This window comes from Pongo abelii, chromosome 18, assembly GCF_028885655.2.
Source record: "Pongo abelii isolate AG06213 chromosome 18, NHGRI_mPonAbe1-v2.0_pri, whole genome shotgun sequence".
In the NCBI taxonomy this organism is placed as follows: Eukaryota; Metazoa; Chordata; class Mammalia; order Primates; family Hominidae; genus Pongo; species Pongo abelii.
Genome location: NC_072003.2, coordinates 17,789,660 through 17,810,816, shown reverse-complemented (window position 1 = coordinate 17,810,816; position 21,157 = coordinate 17,789,660). Strand labels below are relative to the sequence as shown.

Sequence of the window (21,157 nt, the reverse complement as noted above, 5' to 3'; positions counted from 1 at the left end):
GCGCCCGGCCTGGGAAAAAAGTTTCCAAACGACGCTGCTCTGCACTGATTGGCCGAGGCGGACGCGGTACCGTAGAGCAGCAGCCAATGGGAGGTGCCGGCCGCAGGCTCCGGGGCGGGGGCGGGGGCGGGGTCCGGGGGGCGGGGACCGCACCGCCCCTCGCAGCCGCTGCTGCCGCCGCCGCCGCCGCCGCCTTGTCCTCGCCGGCCCTGCTTGGGTAAGTGCGGCGCTGCGCGGGGCTGGGGTCGGGGTGGCTGTCCGGGGACCTCCACCGCGGCTGAAAAGCTCCTCTGCCCCGCCCCAGGATCCCAGGACCCCAGGCCACCGCCTGGCAGGGACCCCTACGCCTCTCGCTTGCGCGTCGCTTCCCGGCCGCCTGGACTCCCCTGGTCCCCGGGCTCCAAAATCCCGCCTCCCTGGAGCCTCCCGTCCTGAAAAGTTAGGCACTGAGTGCCTTGCCACCGGTGCGTTCCTCGCGCCCGCCCCTCGACCTTGGCAACTTTGTTTCTCTTTCTGCCTTGGTCTCCCACCCCGTTGCCCTCTCTTCCTTCCGGGACTTCCTGGGTGGTTCAGCCTTGCCCGTCCCCAAACCCCGCTGCCAGGCTCTATCCTCTTTCTCCTCTTCCTCCCTCCCCATACTTCTCTCCTAGATGCCCCTCGTTTCTTTTCTCTCTCTCCTATCCCTCCATCCTGCCACCCCCTTCTTTGCGACCCCAGACCCCCCGATTGCAGCGCTGCCCCTGCCCTCACACCCACTGTCCCGCCCCTGCAGGCCTCTTTCCAAAAACCCACACCGCTCCCTCCCTCCGGGAACACGTTTGGGGCAGTCTCCTCTCCACTTTGCTCCCGTCTGCCGCAGGACGGTTCAGGTTTCTTCTGACAGCACACTGGGGAGGGATTGGGTAAAGGACGAAAATGCTTATTCCGCAGCTTGAGTGATGGCTGGGCTCACTGAGGACCTGATTCTCTGAGGTCCTGGGAAACCCCGCTGTCACCTTGACACCGCTTTTGGGGAGGCGACTTTATCTTCTCCGAGCCATCTCAGGCTTTCTGCCTCCTGAGGGCCTGAGCTTCCTTGATTGCTTTGTCCGTGGTTACTACCAGGTTGTGCCTCTTAATTTCTACTTTGAGCCTCAGACCCCTTTTAACTTTCTAAAGAAAAGGCCTTTGCAGCACGACCTAGGCAGGTTCATCATTTTTAGTTTTGTTAGAGTGTATTCTAGGATAGGATGACATTTTAGGACATGGGTCGGGTGTTTTGAAGATTAATTAGATCCCAGCTACTCCCAAAGCCTCTTGTTACCCGACCACCCCAGCCTCCATCACCTCGTTGGTATACAACCTGTTTTTTGTTTTTTGTTTTTTGTTTTTTTGAGACAGAGTCTCACTCTCGCCCAGGTTGGAGTACAGTGGTGCCATCTTGGCTCACTGCAACCTCCGCTTCCCGGGTTCAAGCGATTCTCCTGCCTCAGCCTCCAGAGTAGCTGGGACTACAGGTGCGTGCCACCACGGCTGGCTAATTTTTTGTATTTTTAGTAGAGATGGGGTTTCACCGTGTTAGCCAGGATGGTCTCGATTTCCTGACTTCGTGATCTGCCCACCTTGACCTCCCAAAGTGCTGGGATTACAGGTGTGAGCCACTGTGCCGGCCTACAACCCATTTTGAGCCTTTCCTCTTAGTGTGTGTTTTGTGTAGGATTAAATGCAGATGATCTGTGCCGCTGAAGTCTCAGGGACCTTTGATTCATATGTTTTATCCCATGTTGGATAACAGTTTATTAACTTGACTTATTTTTGTTTCCAAAGTGTGTTATTTATTATTTTATTTATTTATTTTGAGACGGAGTCTTGCTGTATTGTCCAGGCTGGAGTGCAGTGGCATGATCTCGGCTCACTGCAACCTCAGCCCTCTGGGTTCAAGCGATTCTTCTGCCTCACCCTCCTGAGTAGCTGGGTTTACAGGTGCGTGCCACCATGCCCGGCTAATTCTTAGTAGAGATGGGGTTTCACCATATTGGCCAGGCTGGTCTCAAACTTCTGACCTCGTGATCTCCCCGCCTCAGCCTCCCATAGTGTTGGGATTACACGCATGAGCCACTGCACCCGACCCTATCATTATTATTTTTTTCGATGTAGAGGCAGAATCTTGCTTTGTTGCCCAGGCTGGTCTCAAATTCCTGGGCTCAAGCAGTCCTCCTGCCTGGGCCTCCCACAGTGCTGAGATTACTTACAGGCATGAGCCACTGCACGCAGCCCAAAGTGTGTTCTTTTGCCTTAGAATGTGTGAGCTGAGAAATGACACTCCTTTTCCTCACAAGGTAATTTCCTAACATGAGCATTCCTGTGTACAGAAAGTTTGTGCCTGCAGCTACTACTACATGTGCACCTCGTGCAATGGATGTAGGTGCTTTTTGTCTGCCTCCTTCAGCAGTGCCCAGCACTTAGTAGGTATTCAAGAAATGTTTGAAAAGGGATGGAGGAGGCAAAACCACAGTAGGAAAAATTCTTTCCGTGGCACTTGGTTCAGTAGAATAAAATTATCCTGGAACAATAGCTGTGTTACTTTTTGTCCAAGTTTTTGTTTGTTTGTTTTTTGAGACGGGATCTTACTCTGTCGCCCAAGCTGGAACACAGTGATGCAATCACAGCTCACTGCAGTCTCGACCTCTCAGGCTCAAGCAATCCTCTTGCCTGAGCCTCCCAAATAGCTGGGACTAAAAGCTCATGCCACCATGCTTGGCTAATTTTTAAAATTTTTTGTAGAGATGGGGGTCTCACTATGTTGCCCAGGCTGGTCTCGAACTCCTGGGCTCAAGAGATCCTTCCGCCTCAGCCTCCCAAAGTGCCGGGGTGGGAGAGAGCCACGACGCCTGGCCTAAGCTTTTTAAAATCTCTAAAGCGATCTATGCTTACTGTATATATGTGTATGTAGTTTACCTTAAAGCAAGTTGTCAGGTACAAATCCACAGGGCTTGCTTTACCCCCATTCTGGTGCATCCTCCAGACCCTTTTCTATTCTGCGTACAGAGACAGGGAAATAAACAAAAATGGGCACCCATTTTTAACATATCCTGAGCTTTCTTCCATATTAGTACATACAGTTCTTAACAACTGCATCGTTTTCCATTCAGTCCTCTGTTGACATTGAGGTTTCCAGTTTTCGACATTAGTGAATGATGGTGTGCATCTTTGAACATGGGTCCTTGCCTGCCTAAGTATTTTTGTAGGTTGATCATTATAAACTTGGAAAGCACAAAGACAGAAGCCAGGCTTGCTGACTCTTGACTGATGTTGCCCCAGTGATGTCACTTCTGCAAAATGCAAAGCCTGCGTCCTGGCTGTCGGAGCATGTGTGGACATTTGGCAGCTTCTTTCTCTTCCCTCCTGCTCTTCTGTTTGTTTTGATTGGGAAGAATACAGAGTGGGGATGGAGAAGGGTGTTGAGTTAATTATTGATGGTTTCTGTATGTTTATTGCTCCTGACTAGCAGTGCTGGCTTTCTTCTCTCAGAGGAAAGCTGAAAGAGATTGCTTTGCTTTTTTCCAGAGTTTTAAAATCAGAGGTGTGTGTCTCGAGTGTATTTTCAGACTTTTTTGTTAGCTTTAATCATGTAAAACATGCAAAAGCATGTGGAAACAATTTTTTTTTTTTTTTTGAGACGGGGTCTCACTCTGTCACACAGGCTGGAGTGCTGTGGGGTGATCTCAGCTCACTGCAACCACTGCCTCCCATGCTCAAGTGATCCTCCCACCTCAGCCTTCTGAGTAGCTGGGACCACAGGTGTGCATCACCACACCTGGCTAGTTTTTTGTATTTTTGGTAGAGATGGGATTTTCACCATGTTGCCCAGGCTGGTCTCTAACTCCTGAGCTTAAGTGATCTGCCTGCCTTACCCTCCCCCAAAGTGCTGGGATTACAGGCGTGAGCCACCACACCCGGCCGGAAACAAATTTTTGAAGGAGGCATAGATCTGTGTCGTGCAAAATAGATTCTTTTTGTACCACTGGGTCCTAGTTTGTCATGTTCCTTGCATGATCCCATCAGATTTGTCCACAGAGCTGCTGGGGCATGATGGTGTGGTGGTGTATTAAGAACGCAGGTTAGTGGCACGCAGATGAAATAAATGCATGTGGGATCCATTTTTAAGACAGCAGGTGTAAAGTTGTATATATTGAGACCAGGCATTAACACTTGCCTATTACAGTGCCTTTTAAAACACTATGTGAGGGCCGGGCGCGATGGCTCACACCTGTAATCCCAGCACTTTGGGAGGCTTAGGTGGGCAGATCACCTGAGGTCAGGAGTTCGAGACCAGCCTGGCCAACATGGCGAAACCCCGTCTCTCCTAAAAATACAAAAAATTAGCCAGGCGTGGTGGTGTGCGCCTGTAATCTGAGCTACTAGGGAGGCTGAGGTAGGAGAATCGCTTGAACCTGCGAGGCGGAGGTTGCAGTGAGCTGCGATCACACCACTGCACTCCAGCCTGGGCAACAGAGAAAGAGATTCCGACTCAAAAAAAAAAAAAAAAAAAAAAAGACTGTGGACCAAATGAAACAAGTGAATCTGATCTGCAGTCAATCAGTTTGCAACCCCTGGGAAGCCTTGGACTTGAATGCAAAGACCCCTTGAACTTGGATCTAGTTTGCCTCTGCTGGTCACATGCACGTTTAGAGATGGCCAAGGCATAGGGTGTTTCTGCTTCCAAGAAACAGAGTGGTTGTCATGTTTAGCCATCTCTTACAGTCGCACAGCTTAGAGAGGATAATGTTTGCAAACAATTTTTGAAATGTCTAGCACACAGCAAACAGAAGGTCAAATTCAGTAGTTAATGCTGATAAAATAAGAACCCTTGCCAAGTCATCTTGCCTGCTTTCTGCCACAGACAGTAGTGCAATAGAACTTTCTGATGTTTTCATGTTGTTTATTTATTTATTTTTTGAGACAAAGTCTTGCTCTTGTGCCCAGGCTGGAGTGCAGTGGTACAATCTCTGCTCACTGCAACCTCTGCCTCTGGGTTCAAGCAATTCTTGTGCCTCAGCCACCCAAGTAGCTGGGATTATAGGTGCGCTCCACCACGCCTGGCTAATTTTTGTGTTTCTAGTAGAGATGGGGTTTCACCACGTTGCCTAGGCTGGTCTCAAACTCCTGGGCTCAAGCAATCCACCTGCCTCGGCCTCCCAAAGTGCTGGGACTACAGGCGTGCATCGTGACGCCCTGCTGATTTGTGTATTTTTAGTAGAGATGGGGTTTCACCTTGTGCTGGTCTCAAACTCCTGGGCTCAAGCAATCTGCCCACCTCATTCTGCCAAAGTGCTGGGATTACAGGCATGAGCCATCGTGCCCGGCCTCTCTGACATCTTTGAATGGCAAAGGCAAAAATCTTATACTTTTAAGATTGCTGTTTTATGATAAAGTGAAGTGCAGCTGTTACTTCTTCCTTCTTTGCCTCCAGCATCTCTCTTCCTTAAGGATTGCTTTTAAAATGTAAGAGGTTTTGGTTGAAATGCTGTTCCTGTGGTTTTTGTCTCTTGGTTGGAGTGAAAGATTTTGCAGGCTGTGATATAAATCCAGTTCTCTGCTTAGTTTCTCCTCAGTCCTTGAAATCCAAAACGAGATCCCTCCCATTGGCCCGTTGTAATTAGAACCCGCCCCACAATAGACCTAGCACCTCCTAAAACATCTCGGATTCATTTCTTTCCTGAGGATTAAGTTTTTAAACCTTCCTGGCCAAGATAACAGTGTTTTAAGAAGCTCTTTTCTTTTATTATTATTATTATTATTACTCTTCTCTTTTTTTGAGGCGGAGTCTTGCTCTGTCACCCAGGCTGGAGTGCAGTGGCAGGATCTCTGCTCACTGGAACCTCCGCCTCCTGGATTCAAGAGATTCTTCTGTTTCAGCCTCCTGAGTAAATGGGATTACAGGCATGCACCACCATGCCCAGCTAATTTTTGTATTTTTAGCAGAGATGGGGTTTCACCATGTTGGCCAGGCTGGTCTCGAACTCCTGGCTTCAGGTGATCTATCCACCATGGCCTCCCAAAGTATCGGGATTACAGGCATGAGCCACCGTACCCTGCCAGGCTTGGGTGTTGAAGGAAGAGAAAGAAGGCAGTGTGGCTGGGACATAAGTGAATGAGAGGTGGTAGGGTAGGAAATGTGTAGAAAACTATGCAGGGGCCTGATCACACTGGATCTTGCACATCTTTTTCCAAACCTCAGGAGGAGTCAGTCTGCTTTTGTTGTTCCTGGTTCCTCACTTGCACACTTTATTGTATGCTAACAACCTTCCATACCATGGGACTGAGACTGCCCTCAACAGGATCACCAACGTCTTTTTTTTTTTTTTTTTTGAGGCAGAGTTTCACTCTTGTCCTCCAGGTTGGAGTGCAATGGCGCGATCTTGGCTCACTGCAACCTCCACCTCCTGGGTTCAAGCGATTCTCCTGCCTCAGTCTCCCAAGTAGCTGGGATTACAGTTGCCTGCCGCCACACCTGGCTAATTTCTTGTATTTTTAGTAGAGATGGAGTTTCACCATGTTGGCCAGGCTGGTCTCGAACTCCTGATGTCAGATGAACCACCCGCCTTGGCTTCCCAAAGTGTTGGGATTACAGGCATGAGCCAATGCACCCAGCCACCAATGTCTTAATGGCCACACAGTGCTCATTGATAGATGCCTTGGCCCTGGGCTATTGTTGCTATAGAATTGGTTTGATGACTACATATTACATGAGATCTGGGCTCACTAGAGCTTATGGCTTGAGCAGGGACTCCTTGGCCTAGGTTTATGCTGCTCCTGGCCTTGTTAATGACTGCTATTAACACTCTACCCCCTTTTTATTTTTTTGAGATGGGGTCTTGTTCTGTCGCCCAGGCTGGAAGGCTGGAGTGCAGTGAGCCTCCGCTTCTCAGTCTTAAGTGATTTTCCCTGCTTCAGCCTTCTGAATAGCTGGGACTACAGGCGCGCACCGCCGTGCCCGTTTAATTTTTGTTTTTGTTTTTTTAGTAGACACGGGGTTTCACCATGTTGCCCAGGCTGGTCTCAAACTCCTGAACTCAAGTGATCTGTCTGCCTCGGCCTCACAAAGGGCTGGGATTACAGGCATGAGCCATTGTGCCAGGCACCACTCTACCCTTTTGACTTTGAGCAAGTAAGGTCATTGACTCCATACATTCATTAGGATTCCTGTGTGGCAGAAATCTAACCCCAACTGGTATAACCAAGACAAGGAATTGATTATCTCATAACCTTAAATCAGGTGTGGCTGCATCTAGGTGTTAAAATGATATTGTCAGGACCCAGGCTCTCCATCCCTTGGCCCTGCTTTCCTCTGTTTTGGCTTCACTCTCAGGCAGGCTCTCCCTTGTGATAGCAAGATGACCACCGGCAGTTTCAGGCTTACCTCCAGCTTCAGGCTTACCTTACCAAACCTAGTGGAAAGAGAGTTTCATTTTTGACAGCTGTGCAAAAGGTCTGGACCTGGGCCCTCACTGGCTCAGTATGGGTTAGGCCCATCCTTAAGCCAGTCATTGGCTCAGCATGGGTTAGATCCATACCTGTCACTGGCTGAGCATGGGGGTTAAGCTCACCCTATCATTGGTTCTGTGTGAATTAGGCCCATCTCTGTCATTGGCTGAGCATGGGTTAGGCTCACCCTATCATTGGTTCTGCGTGAATTAGGCCCACCTCTGTCATTGGCTCAATATGGGTGAGGCTCACCCTGTCATTGGTTCTGCATGAATTAGGCCCACCTCTATCACTGGCTCATGGTAGGTTAGGCCCACCTGTGAGCTGATCACTAAGGACATGAGTAGGTATATGCCTCTTCCCAGATGCAGAGGATGATGTCAGATCCCTCTGAACTCATGAAATGAGTAGGGTATTCTCCCAAGGGAATATTGTGCTGTCACAGAGGATGGAAAAATGAATGCACGTCTGGAAAAAACAAACAGAAAAAACTACAAATCATTAGCTTTGTATGACATTTATTTATTTTTTGTTTGTTTGTTTTTGAAATGGAGTCTTGCTCTGTTGCCCAGGCTGGAGTGCAGTGGTATGCTCGTGGCTCACTGCAACCTCTGCCTCCTGGGTTCAAGCGATTCTTGTGCCTTTGCCTCCAGAGTAGTTGGGATGATAGGTTCCTGCCACCACACCCAGTTAATTTTTGTATTTTTAGTGGAGACAGGATTTTACCATGTTGGCCAGGCTTGTCTTGAACTCCTGACCTCAAGTCATCTGCCTGCCTCAGCCTCCCAAAGTGCTGGGATTACAGGCATGAGCCACCACGTCTGGCTGGCTTTGTATAACATTTCGCCTTTCTGCCTTGATCAAACTTTCAGAGAATCTGCTTCCCAGAGGGATGGGTGGGTCGGGAAATAGCATGTTTTCTCTGAATGAGGGAAAGGATTGAAAAAGTAGGAGGGAGAAAGGATGTGAATATGGGTCCCAACAAATGCAGAGTTATCGGTAAGTTTTGTGCTTGAATCTAGGTACAATTGTGCATTTCCTGGTTCTGCGTGAATTAGGCCCACCTCTGTCATTGGCTCAACGTGGGTGAGGCTCACTAACTTCCACCAGAAGTTAGTGGTGGTGTCTGTGTTGACACTTACATGTTTAGCCTAATGATTTCATGTTTTAGCCAAAATTATAGCTTGTTGGTTATATCTTAGAAAGTGATGGTTTTTGCTCATTCTTTTGTCCCCAGGGATACACACCAGCCTCTGAGTTCTCTTGAGGGAAGGAAGGGACCTTGGACACAATCTTTTTTTTTTTTTGAGAGGGAGTCTCACTCTGTCGCCCAGGCTGGAGTACAGTGGTGCAATCTTGGCTCACAACAACCTCTGCCTTCTAGGTTCAAGTGATTCTCCCGCCTCAGTCTCCTGAGTAGTGGAGATTACAGGCACACACCACCATGCCTGGCTAATTTTTATATTTTTAGTAGAGACCGGGTTTCACTATGTTGGCCAGGCTGGTTTCGAACTCCTGAGCTCAGGTGATTCACCTGCCTTGGCCTTCCAAAGTGTTGGGATTACAGGTGTGAGCCACTGCGCCCGGCCTTGGACACAATCTTTTTTTTTTTTTTTTTTTTTTGAGACGAAGTCTCGCTCTGTCGCTCAGGCTGGAGTGCATTGGCATGATCTCGGCTCACTGCAACCTCCATCTCCTGGGTTCAAGCGATTCTCCTGCCGTAGCCGCCCAAGTAGCTGGGACTACAGGTACCCACCACTGCACCCGCCTAATTTTTGTATTTTTAGTAGAGATGGGGTTTCACCATATTGGCCAGGCTAGTCTCAAACTCCTGACCTTGTGATCTGCCCGCCTCAGCCTCCCAAAGTGCTGGAATTACAGGCGCGAGCCACTGAGTCTGGCCTGGACACAATCTTATTTGGATTCCTCATGCCCTTTTGACAAGCTCAGAGCCTCAAATAAATTCAGAAAATAGGTGATTACATCAGACAGGCTCTATCAACAGGGAGTATACAAACCATTAGCCCAACTGTTAATAGAAGTCTGCTTTCTTGCTGGGTGTGGTGGCTCACACCTAGAAACCCAGTGCTTTGGGAGTACAAGGCAGGAGAATCGCTTGAGCCCAGGAATTTGAGACCAGCCTAGGCAACATAGTAAGACCCCATCTCTTAAAAAAAAATTAGCTGGGCGTAGTGGCGTACACCTGTAGTCCCAGCTAGTCAGGAGGCTGAGGCAGGAGGATCACTGCCGCCTAGGAGTTCAAGGGTGCAGTGAGCTATGATTGTGTCACTGCGCTCCAGCTGGGATGACAGATTGAGACCCTATCTCTTAAAAAAAAAAAAAAAATTGCTTCCCTCACCTCTGCTGTGAAACAGCTCAAAGTCCTGAGAGCCAAGGCCCTTACGACCCACATCCTCTACCTGCTGGCTAATTTATTTCGTCTTCTTTTAGGTAATTCTCCAGAATTCCATCTCCTTCCTCTTTTTCACCTCCCAGTTACTCCTGCGCTCAGTTCTTCGTCTTTCCTCCTCCACTGTGTAGAAACTCTTCTTGCTCACACCACCAGTGACCGACTTTCGCTCAGCCTCGTGGATATTTTCCAGCCCTTATCTTCCCTGCTTCTCTGTTGCATCCTTGTGACACTGGAATGTTTCCCTTTTTTCCCTTGAAACCGCCCACTCCCAGGTCAGCACAGTCTTCCTGATTCTCATTTCTCTCACTCCTCATCTCTCTAACTCTGTTTCTTCTCTGCCTCCTTCGGTTACCATTTCTTAAACTGCCCACCTTTCCAATATTGGCATTCTTCACTGTTCCATACACAGTCCCTAGGAGATTCTCTCATTGTCACGAGGAAAAGAGAAAAAACAGCTACAGACGCATGGCTTTCAAATGGATATTGTTGACCCAATTTCAACCCTGAGTTTCAGCTCCGATATTGCATCTTGGTGTGTCATGGACATGTCAAGCTGTGAATGTCTGAGACTGGGTTTGGGTTTGTTATCTCTCCTTAACCCACCCACCTACCCAAGAGTTTTTTTTTTTTTTTTTTTTTTGAGTCTCGCTCTGTCGCCTAGGCTGGAGTGCAGTGGCACCATCTCGGCTCACTGCAAGCTCCGCCTCCCGGGTTCAAGCCGTTCTCCTGCCTCAGCCTCCTGAGTAGCTGGGACTACAGGTGCCTGCCACCACGCCTGGATAATTTTTTGTATTTTTAATAGAGACAGGGTTTCACCATGTTAGCCAGAATGGTCTTGATCTCCTGACCTCGTGATCCGCCTGCCTTGGCCTCCCAAAGTGCTGGGATTACAGGCGTGAGCCACTGCGCCCTGCCGAGTTTTCCTTTTGATAGTCCTTTTTTTTTTTTTTTTTTTTGAGATGGGATCTTGCTCTGTTGCCCAGGCTGGAGTACAGTGGCATGGTCATGGGTCACTGCAGACTCGACCTCTCCTTGCCTCTCATCCTCTCGAGTAGCTGGAACTACAGACACACCACCATGCCCAGCTAGTTTTTGTATTTTTTGTAGAGATAGGGTCTCACCAGGTTACCCAGGCTGGTCTGGAACTCCTGGGCTCAAGCATTCCACCTGCTTTGGCCTCCCAATATGCTGGGGTTACAGATGTGAGGCACTGCACCCAGCCACCTTCTGGAAGTCTTTATCTCTGGTGATGGGGATGGTGGTGGCAGACAACTACCTAAGATAGAGCCCCAGAAGATGTCCTCACCTCCTTTTTCTCTCTCCTCTGCCCCCAAAAGTCATAATTCATCAAGTTCTGGTAAGTTTGCCTTCTGGATATTTTTGGAGTCCATTTCTGTCCCCTCCATCTTCATTCCTACTTTCTTTTTTTTTAGACAAGGTCTCACTCTCTTGCCCAGGCTGGAGTGCAGTAACGTGATCATAGCTTACTGCAGCCTCAAACTCCTGGACTCACATGATTCTCCTTCCTCAGCCTCCAGAGTAGCTAGGACTACAGATGTGTTGCACCACACCAGTCTAATTTTTTAAAAAGTTTTTTTGTCAAGGTAGGGTCTTGCTGTGTTGCCCAGGCTGGTCTTGAACTCCTGGCCCCAAGTGGTCCTCTTGCCTTGGCCTCCCATAGTGCTGGGATTATACGTGTGAGCCACTATACCTGGCCTATTCTCACTTTCTAATTTAGGCCACCTTCCTTTCTCTTTTCTTTTCTTTTCTTTTTTTTTTTTTTTGAGATGGAGTCTTGCTTTGTCACCCAGGCTTGAGTGCAGTGGTGTGATCTCGGCTCACTGCAAGCTCTACCTCCCAGGTTCACGCCATTCTCCTGCCTCAGCCTCCCGAGTAGCTGGGACTACAGGCACCTGCCACCATGCCCAGCTAATTTTTTTGTATTTTTAGTAGAGACAGGGTTTCACCGTGTTAGACAGGATGGTCTTGAACTCCTGACCTCATGATCCGCCTGCCTCAGCCTCCCAAAGTGCTGGGATTACAGGCATGAGCCACCATGCCCGGCTCTCTTTTCTTTTTTAAATAGGATCTCACTTCATCACCCAGGCTGTAGTGCAATGGCACTATCTTGGCTCACTGCAACCTCTGCCTGCTGTGCTCAGGTGATCCTCCCATCTCAGCCTCCTGAGTAGCTGGGAACACAGGCATGTGCCACCACAGCTGGCTGATATTTTTCTATTTTTAGTAGAGACAGGGTTTCTTCATATTACCCAGGCTGGTCTCAAACTCCTGGGCTCAAGCGATTTGCCTACCTTGGCCTGTCAAAGTGCTGGGATTACAGGCATGAGCCACTGCACCTGGACTCCACCTTCCTTTCTTTCTTGCATTGCTGCAGGAGCTCCCCATCTTAGGCCTTGTCCTTCCTCTGCCTGTCCATGGCCACCAGGACCAGCTTTTTAAGCAGGAGAGCCCATCATATCACATCACTGTCTTCCTTAACTTCTTCCAATGGTTTCCCATTGCCACTAAGTTTCTTAACATCTTGCAAAAGCCATCTGTGACTTAGCCCCTTTATTTCAGTCTGTCCAGGTTCCCTTCCACTCCTCACCTTTCAACCCAGGCCTACCAGACTCCCTCTAGCTCCCCTACAAGTGCCTGGCTGTTTCTCCTCATTCCTTCTTCCCCTGCTCAATTACCATTGCCTTCCAGTTCTTTCATATTCTTTTTTTGAGATGGAGTCTCATTCTGTCGCCCAGTCTGGAGTGCAGCGGCACGATCTCGGCTCACTGCAACCTCCACCTCCCAGGTTCAAGCGATTCTCCTGCCTCAGTCTCCTGAGTCGCTGGGAGTACGGGTGCCCGCCACCACGCCCAGCTAATTTTTGTATTTTTTTTTTAGTAGAGACGGAGTTTCACCATATTGGCCAGGTTGGTCTCGAACTCCTGACCTCATGATCTGCCTTCCTCAGCCTCCCAATGTGCTGGGATTACAGGCGTGAGCCACTGCACCTGGCTCTTTCATATTCTTTCACGTGCTCCTCGTGTGCCACCTCTTCTAGGAAGCCCTCCTTGACTCTCAGGTTGAGTTTGGAACTTCTTAAATATCCTAGGCACTGATAGAAATGTATTTTTAGGTGCATACATATTTCAAAACACACCAATGTGTATACTCAGATATAAGCTACTTATTGCATGTCAAAATCCTGTGCACATTTCTGTGGCTATACTAGGCACATAGTTTTATCATAATTGACATGGGGTTGGGTGTGGTGGTTCACGCCTCTAATGCCAGCACTTTGGGAGGCTGAGGTGGGTGGTTCACTTGAGGTCAGGAGTTTGAGACCAGCCTGGCCAACATGGCGAAACCCTGTCTCTACTAAAAATAAAAAAATTAGCCAGGTGTGGTGGCACATGCCTGTAATCCCAGTTGCTCGGAAGGCTGAGGCACAAGAATCATTTGAACCCAGGAGGCAGAGGTTGCAGTGAGCTGAGATCACGCCACTGCACTCCAGCCTGGGTGATAGAGCAAGATTCTGTCTCAAATAATAATTATAATAATTATTTTATGTGTAATTTCCATTCCAGCCCCCACTCGCCCACTCCCTCCACCAGACCGTGAGGCCCTTTTAGGGAAGGCAGGCATCTTGGAGACATTTTATGTGGCTCCCTAGGTCCTTTAGTAGGTGCTCAATAAATATTTGCATAGGGAGGTCCATGAGTCTTGATGTTAACGCAGGGAATATAACAGGTGAGTGGATTGTCTTTTGTTTGTGTTTAGCTTCAGATTTTTGGCAGTATTTAATCATTTAACCCAGCATAAAGTTTATTTATTTATTTATTTATTTATTTATTTATTTTTTCAGACAGAGTGTCACTCTGTCGCCCAGGCTGGAGTGCAGTGGCACCATCTCGGCTCACTGCAAGCTCTACCTCCTGGGTTCACACTATTCTCCTGCCTCAGCCTCCCGAGTAGCTGGGACTACCGGCGCCCGCCACCGCGCCCGGCTAATTTTTTGTATTTTTAGTAGAGACGGGGTTTCGCCGTGTTAGCCAGGGTGGTCTCGATTTCCTGACCTCGTGATCCGCCCGCCTCATCCTCCCAAAGTGGTGGGATTCCAGGCGTGAGCCACCACGCCCAGCCAAGTTTTTTTTTTTTTTTTCTGTTAAAGGGGATCGGCTGTTTAACCAGATGGTGGGTAGTCATTTTGAAACCTTCTCTCCTAGACACCATGCCACAAGGAGAGTGATCTCTTCCCCTGTTTTCACAATGGAGGACTCTGGAAAGACTTTCAGCTCCGAGGAGGAAGAAGCCAACTATTGGAAAGATCTGGCGATGACCTACAAACAGAGGTCAGTCCGAGTTCACCTGCTTTTCCTTTTTTTTTTTGAGATGGGGTCCTGCTGTGTTAACTAGGCTGAGTGTGGTGGCTATTCCTAGGCACGATCATAGTGCACAGCTGCCTTAAACTCCTGGGCTTAAGCAATCCTCCTGGCTCAGCCTCCCAAGTAGATGGGACTATAGGTGTGCTTCACCAGGCCAGGCTTTTTTTTGGTTTGTAGAAACAGGGATCTCGCTATGTTACCCAGGCTGGTCTTGAACTCCTGGACTCAAGCGATGCACCTCTGCCTCCCACAGTGTTGGGATTACAGGTATGAGCCCTCTTTCTTCTATAAAAAGAACAGCAACCATTTATTGCAGGCCTATTATGTGCCAGGCAGTGTGAAAGGCTTAACTTATACTATCTCAAAACTGCCTGTGAAAAAACTATCAGCACCCCATTTTATAGATGAAGAAACTGAGCCTCAGTGAAGGCAGATAACTTGCCCACAGTCACACAGCCAATAAGTAGCAGAGCTGGAATTTGAACTCCAGACCTATGGTCCTGATTATCCTACTATGCTATTTTCCATTTTGTTTTCTTATTTTCTTTTTCTTCTTTTTTTTTTTGAGACAGACTCTCACTCTCTTGCCCAGGCTGGAGTGCAGTGGCGCCATCTTGGCTCACTGCAGCCTCCACCTCCTGGGTTCAAGCAATTCTCGTGCCTCAGCCTCCCGAGTAGCTGGGATTACGGGCGCACGCCACCACGTCTGGCTAATTTTTTGTGTTTTTAATAGAGACGGGGTTTTGCCATGCTGGCCAGGCTGGCCTCGAACTCCTGGCTTCACATGATCTGCCCGTCTCACCCTCCCAAAGTTCTGGAATTACAGGCATGAGCCACCATGCCTGGCCTTCCGTCTTATTTCCTTTTCTTTTTTGAGACGGAGTTTCACTCTTCTTGCCCAGGCTGTAGTGCAATGGCATGATCTCGGCTCACCACAAGCTCCACCTCCCGGGTTCAATCGATTCTCCTGCCTCAGCCTCCCGAGTAGCTAGGATTACAGGCATGCGCCACCATGCCCAGCTAATTTTGTATTTTTATTAGAGACGGGGTGTCTCCATGTTGGTCAGGCAGCCCTCGAACTCCCAACCTCAGGTGATCCACCTGCCTCGGCCTCCCAAAGTGCTGGGATTACAGGCGTGAGCCACCGCGCCCGGTGTCCATCTTATTTTCTAGAAGGGTTTTTATCAGTTCCTAGATGCCACATCTGGTAAGTTCTTTGTGCACAGGGAAAGAGCTTTTCCCTATGCCTAGCAAAATATATTGCTAAAGATTTTAAAATTTGAAACTCGTGTTTTGGTCAGTGCTCGTATCTGGGAGGTGTGTGTGTGTGTTTGGTTTGGCACTGTTTTTATTTCTAATGGGTCTTTATAATTTGTACATAGAGGCCTTATTCTGGTCCCCTTAGTTTCTTTCATTTATTGTAAAATTATTTTAGGGCCAGGCACAGTGGCTCACATCTGTAATCCCAGCACTTTGGGTAGGCAGATCGCTTGAGCCCAGAAGTTTGAGACCAGCTCTGGCAACATGGCATAACCCTGTCTGTACAAAAAATACAGAAATTAGCAGTCATGGTGGCATGTTCTTATAGTCTCAGCTACTTGGGAGGCTGAGATGGGAGAATTGCTTGAGCCTGGGAGGTCGAGGCTGCAGTGACCCGTGATCACACCTCTGCATTCCAGTCTGGGTGACAGAGCAAGACTCTATCTCAAATAAATAAATAAAAATTATTTTAGGGTCTCACTATGTCATCCAGGCTGAATTGCAGTGGCTCTTCACAAGTGTGACCCTATTTCACTGCAACCCCTGGGCCCCTAAGTGATCCTCCTGCCTCAGCCTCCCAGGTAGCTGGGACTTCAGGCATGTGCCACCATGCCTGGCTGATTTTTAAACACATTTCTGTAGAGATGAGGTCTTACTATGTTGCCCTGGCTGGTCTCGAACTCCTGGCCTCAAATAATTCTTAATGAGCTACTGTACCCAGCCCTTCCTACTTTCTTTATTCTAGTTTGACTTAAAGGTAATTTAGGCTTGATATTTTAAAAATGTTCCTTGAATTTGGCCAGGCACGGTGGCTAACACCTGTAATCCCAGCACTTTGAGAGGCCAAGGCGTGCAGATCACTTGCAGTCAGGAGTTCGAGACCAGCCTGGCCAACATGGTGAAACCCCGTCACTACTAAAAATACAAAAATTAGCTGGGTGTGGTGCTGCATGCCTGTAGTCCCAGCTACTCGGGAGGCTGAGGCAGGAGAATCGCTTGAACCCGAGAAGCAGAGGTTGCAGTGAGACGAGATTGCAGCACTGCACTGCAGCCTGGGCGATAGAGTGAGACTCTCTTCAAAAAAATTACTATGTGACGATTAACAATTTTGCTGTAGGGCAGAAAATACGCAAGAGGAACTCCGAGAATTCCAGGAGGGAAGCCGAGAATATGAAGCTGAATTGGAGACGCAGCTGCAACAAATTGAAACCAGGAACAGAGACCTCCTGTCCGAAAATAACCGCCTTCGCATGGAGCTGGAAACCATCAAGGTGAGGGGCTGAGAGGAAGTGTGCTCAGGTGTAGACAGGCTTCCAGCACAGGCATGGCATGCTTGGCTGGAAGAAGGAACCCTGCAATGAGGGACTTCAGACCCCAGGCCCATGCTCATCTCTGGAAGGGCCTGTGGGGCAGATGTGATCTTTGAACTCTTTGTGCCTCTAGTGGGCGGTGCTTTTTGTTTTTTCTTTTTTGAGACGGAGTTTCACTCTTGTTGCCCAGGCTGGAGTGCAGTGACAACATCTTGGCTCACTGCAACCTCCACCTCCCAGATTCAAGTAATTCACCTGCCTCAGCCTCCTGAGTAGCTGGGATTATACGCACCTGCCACCACACCCGGCTGATTTTGTATTTTTGGTAGAGACAGGGTTTTATGTTGGCCAGGCTGGTCTCAAACTCCTGACCTCAGGGGATCCATGATGGGTGGAGCTTTGAGAAGCAAGTCACACACGTTCCCATGGACTTTCTTGGTTGTCTATACCGATTTTATAGGGCACATGGCAGGGAGACTTTTTTTTTTTTCTTTTTTGAAACAGGGTCTTGCTCTATTGCCCAGACTGGAGTACAGTGGCTGGATTACAGCTCACTGCATCCTGGACGTCTCAGGTTTAAGCAGTCCTCCCACCTGGGCCGGGTGCGGTGGTGCATACCTGTAATCCCAGCACTTTGGGAGGCTGAGGTGGGCGGATCATGAGGTCAAGAGATTGAGACCATCCTGGCCAACATGATGAAACCCTGTCTCTACTAAAAATACAAACATTAGCTGGGCGTGGTGGTGCACGCCTGTAGTCCCAGCTACTTGAGAGGCTGAGGCAGGAGAATGACTTGATGGTTGGAGGTTGCAGTGAGCTGAGATTGCGCCACTGCACTCCAGCTTGGTGACAGAGCGAGACTCCGTCTCAAAAAAAAAAACCAAAGTCCTTCCACCTGAACCTCGGGAATAGCTGAGATTACAGGCATGCGGCACAACGCCTGGTTAATTTTTGTATTTTTTATAGAGACAGGGTTTCGCTATGTTGCCCAGGCTGGTCTTGAACTCCTGGACTCAAACAGTCCTCCTGCGTTAGCCCCCCAAATTGCTGGGATTACAGGCATGAGCCACCACCTGGCCGGGGGGACATTTTTAGGGTATGGAGGTGTTGCTGGAGTAATATTATCAGGTCCAGTATTGTAGCCCTTAGCTACATTTGGCTGTTGAAATTTAATAAATTAAAATAAAAACTTAATTCCTCAGTCACAGTAGCCACATTTCAAGTGCTTAGGAGCCACGTGTAGCCAGTGAGTTTCCTTAGTGGACCGAGGGGCTGTAGAACATTTCCTTCGTTACCAAAATGTCTGTTGGACTGTGCCAGTTCAGAGCAGGTTTCTTGACCTGGCTGCTGTTGACATTTGAGCCTGGATCATCCTCCATTGAGAGGGACTGAGGTTTGCTTTGTGGGTTTTTTGTTGGTTTGTTTTTTATTTTTGAGATGGAGTCATGCTCTGTTGCCCAGGCTGGAGTGCAGTGGCACGATCTCGGCTCACTGCAAGCTCTGCCTCCCAGGTTCACACCATTCTTCTGCCTCAGCCTCCCGAGTAGCTGGGACTACAGGCGCCCGCCACCATGCCTGGCTAATTTTTTTGTATTTTTAGTAGAAACGGGGTTTTACCGTGTTAGGCAGGATGGTCTCGATCTCCTGACCTCGTGATCTGCCTGCCTCAGCCTCCCAGAGTGCTGAGATTACAGGCGTGAGCCACCGTGCCTGGCCTGTTTTTTTTTTTTTATTTTTTTATTTTGAGATGGAGTCTTGCTCTGTTGCCAGACTGGAGTGCAGTGGCACAATCTCACCTCACTGCAACCTCCGCCTCCCAGGTTCAAGTGATTCTCCTGCCTCAGCCTCTTGAGTAGCTGGGATTACAGGCACCCTCCACCATGCCTGGCTAATTTTTTTTTTTTTTTTGAAACGGAGTCTCACTCTGTTGCCAGGCTGGAGTGCAGTGGCGTAATCCCAGCTTACTGCAACCTCCGCCTCCCGGGTTCAAGCGATTCTCCTGCCTCAGCCTCCTGAGTAGCTGAGATTACAGGCACATGCCACCACGCCCGGCTAACTTTTGTATTTTTAGTAGAGACGGGGTTTCACCATGTTTTCCAGGATGGTCTCAATCGCTAGACCTTGTGATCCACCTGCCTTAGCCTCCCAAAGTGCTGGGATTACAGGTGTGAGCCACCACGCCTGGCTAATTTTTGTATTTTTAGCAGAGACGAGGTTTCACTATGTTGGCCAGGCTGGTCTCGAACTTCTGACCTCAGGTGATCTGCCCGCCTCAGCCTCTCAAAGTGCTGGAATTACAAGCATGAGTCACCCCGCCTGGCCACATTGTAGGATATTTAGCAGCATCCCTGGCCTCCACCCTCTAGATGCCAATAGCATTCCCCCCACCTCCAAGGTGGTGAAAACCAAAAGCACCTCTAGACATAGTCAGGTATCCAGAGACCCAGTGCTCTGAAAGGTAAAGACCGTGCCTTCTGTACATTCTGTAGGGCTCAGCAAGGGATCACTAAGTCAACACCGTGCCCCAGAGACTGGCTCTCAGCCCTGCTGCCAGCCAGCATCACTAGGCCAGCTTTGTAAACATCTGACAGGCCTGAACCCTCTCTCCCCATCCCCATCTCCGCGCCTTGCTCTGAGATTCCATTTCTCAGTAAGTCTGGGTGGGGCCCTGGCATGTCTGTGTTTTTTTTTTTTCTCATTAAACTCCCCATGTACATTCTGATAAGCTGCTTCATGGAAGAGTCAAAACTGTATGTGGCCAGGGCTAGGTGTGATGGACGGTGAAAGGGAAAGTACTGGTTGCCTTCTTTGGGAAGACAAACCTAATGCCATGAAGCAGTTGGGGACGTGGAGCTCAGTCACAGAACTCTGATGTGGGAGCCTTTCAAGAGAAAAAGGACTGGCTGGGTGCGGTGGCTCACGCCTGTAATCCCAGCACTTCAGGAGGCCGAGGTGGGCAGATCACCTGAGGTTGGGAGTTTGAGACCAGCCTCACCAACATGATAAAACCCTGCCTCTACTAAAAATACAAAATTAGCCAGGTGTGGTTGTGCGTGCCTGTAATCCCAGCTACTTGGGAGGCTGAGGCAGGAGAATCACTTGAACCTGGGAGGCCGAGGTTGCAGTGAGCCGAGATTGCGCCTATTGCACTCCAGCTTGGGCAACAAGAGCGAAACTCTGTCTCAAAAAAAAAAAAGAAAAAAAGGACTGCACGGGTTGAGGGAGGCTTTGTGGCTTTGTGGCGGGTGTTTGTAGGTATGTGTGTCGCTGACACTTGGTGCTTGGGGAGATGGGGCTGAAGGAGAGTTGATCTGTACCCATCACATACGTGGACAAGAATGGGTGTCGGGTGGACCTTGGCAAGCCCAGCTTTACTAATGTATAGGAAAGGGTGTGGGACCAACAAATGGAATGGGGGTTTGGGGCAGGGCAGAGGAGAGGTCCCAGACACGTTGAAGGTGGGCAGTGAAGCTGAAGCTTTCTGTTGGAGCCCACAGAGTGCAGCTGGCCGTCTGCAGATCATCTGCCCCATCGGTGTTGTTTGATCAGCCTTCAGGGGTTTTTGTTCAGCATTTCCCCATGAACGTTTTCCAGCATACAAGGCTGAAAGAATTTCCAGAGAATACCTGTGTACCCACCACCTAGGCTCTACCAATAATATTTACCCTACTTACTTGCCTTTCATTACATACATTCCCCCATCCATCAAAATTTGTAAAGCTTCCTGTAAAAAGATGGATTTCTGGCCAGGCATGGTGGTTCATACCTGTAATCCCAGCCCTTTGAGAGGCTGAGGAGGGAGAATTGCTCGAGACCAGGAGTTCAAGGCCAGCCTGGGCAACATAGTGAGACTCTGTCTCTACAAAAAATAAAAATAAAAAATTCGCTGGACATGGTAGTGCACCCCTGTAGTCTCAGCTACTCAAGTGGCTGAGGCAGGAGGATTGCTTGAGCCCAGGAGGTTGAGGCTGTAGTGAGCTATGATTGTACCATTGCACTCCAGCCTGAGTGACAGAGCAAAAGTTAAAATAAAAAAATAAACCTGAGTAGTGGTTGCTTAGAACACACATTCTTGAGTTTCCCCCAATCCCCGTATCCCTGACACCGAGAGCTTAGTGTCATTTCTGCCTCTCCCTGTACTTGACCCACTTCACCCATTTGTTGACAGCTGAACACCTGCTACACGCAATGAGAAATGATTATCGTTCTTTTTGTTGTTGTTGTTGTTGTTGCTGTTGGAGACAGTTTCCCCCTGTCACCCAGGCTGGAGTGCAGTGGTGTGATCTCAGCTCACTGCAGCCTCTGACTTCCAGGCTTAAGTGATC

General features: G+C 48.9%; 1 protein-coding gene across 16 annotated transcripts in view; it reads left to right on the top strand.

The window, feature by feature from the left end:
• Nucleotides 1-21,157, top strand: part of NDE1 (nudE neurodevelopment protein 1) — a 92,408-nt gene that overhangs the window by 6,818 nt on the left and 64,433 nt on the right. For 9 of the 16 annotated variants that reach the window (XM_054533529.1, XM_054533533.1, XM_054533524.1 and 6 more), the window contains exons 2-3: nt 14,104-14,229; nt 16,640-16,793. In XM_054533529.1, coding sequence (XP_054389504.1) covers nt 14,104-14,229; nt 16,640-16,793 — 280 coding nt within the window. Of the gene's footprint in view, nt 1-126; nt 218-1,869; nt 1,963-14,103; nt 14,230-16,639; nt 16,794-21,157 lie in introns of those variants that run through there. The other 7 variants (XM_054533536.2, XM_054533535.2, XM_054533534.2 and 4 more) reach the window with 4 other exon arrangements.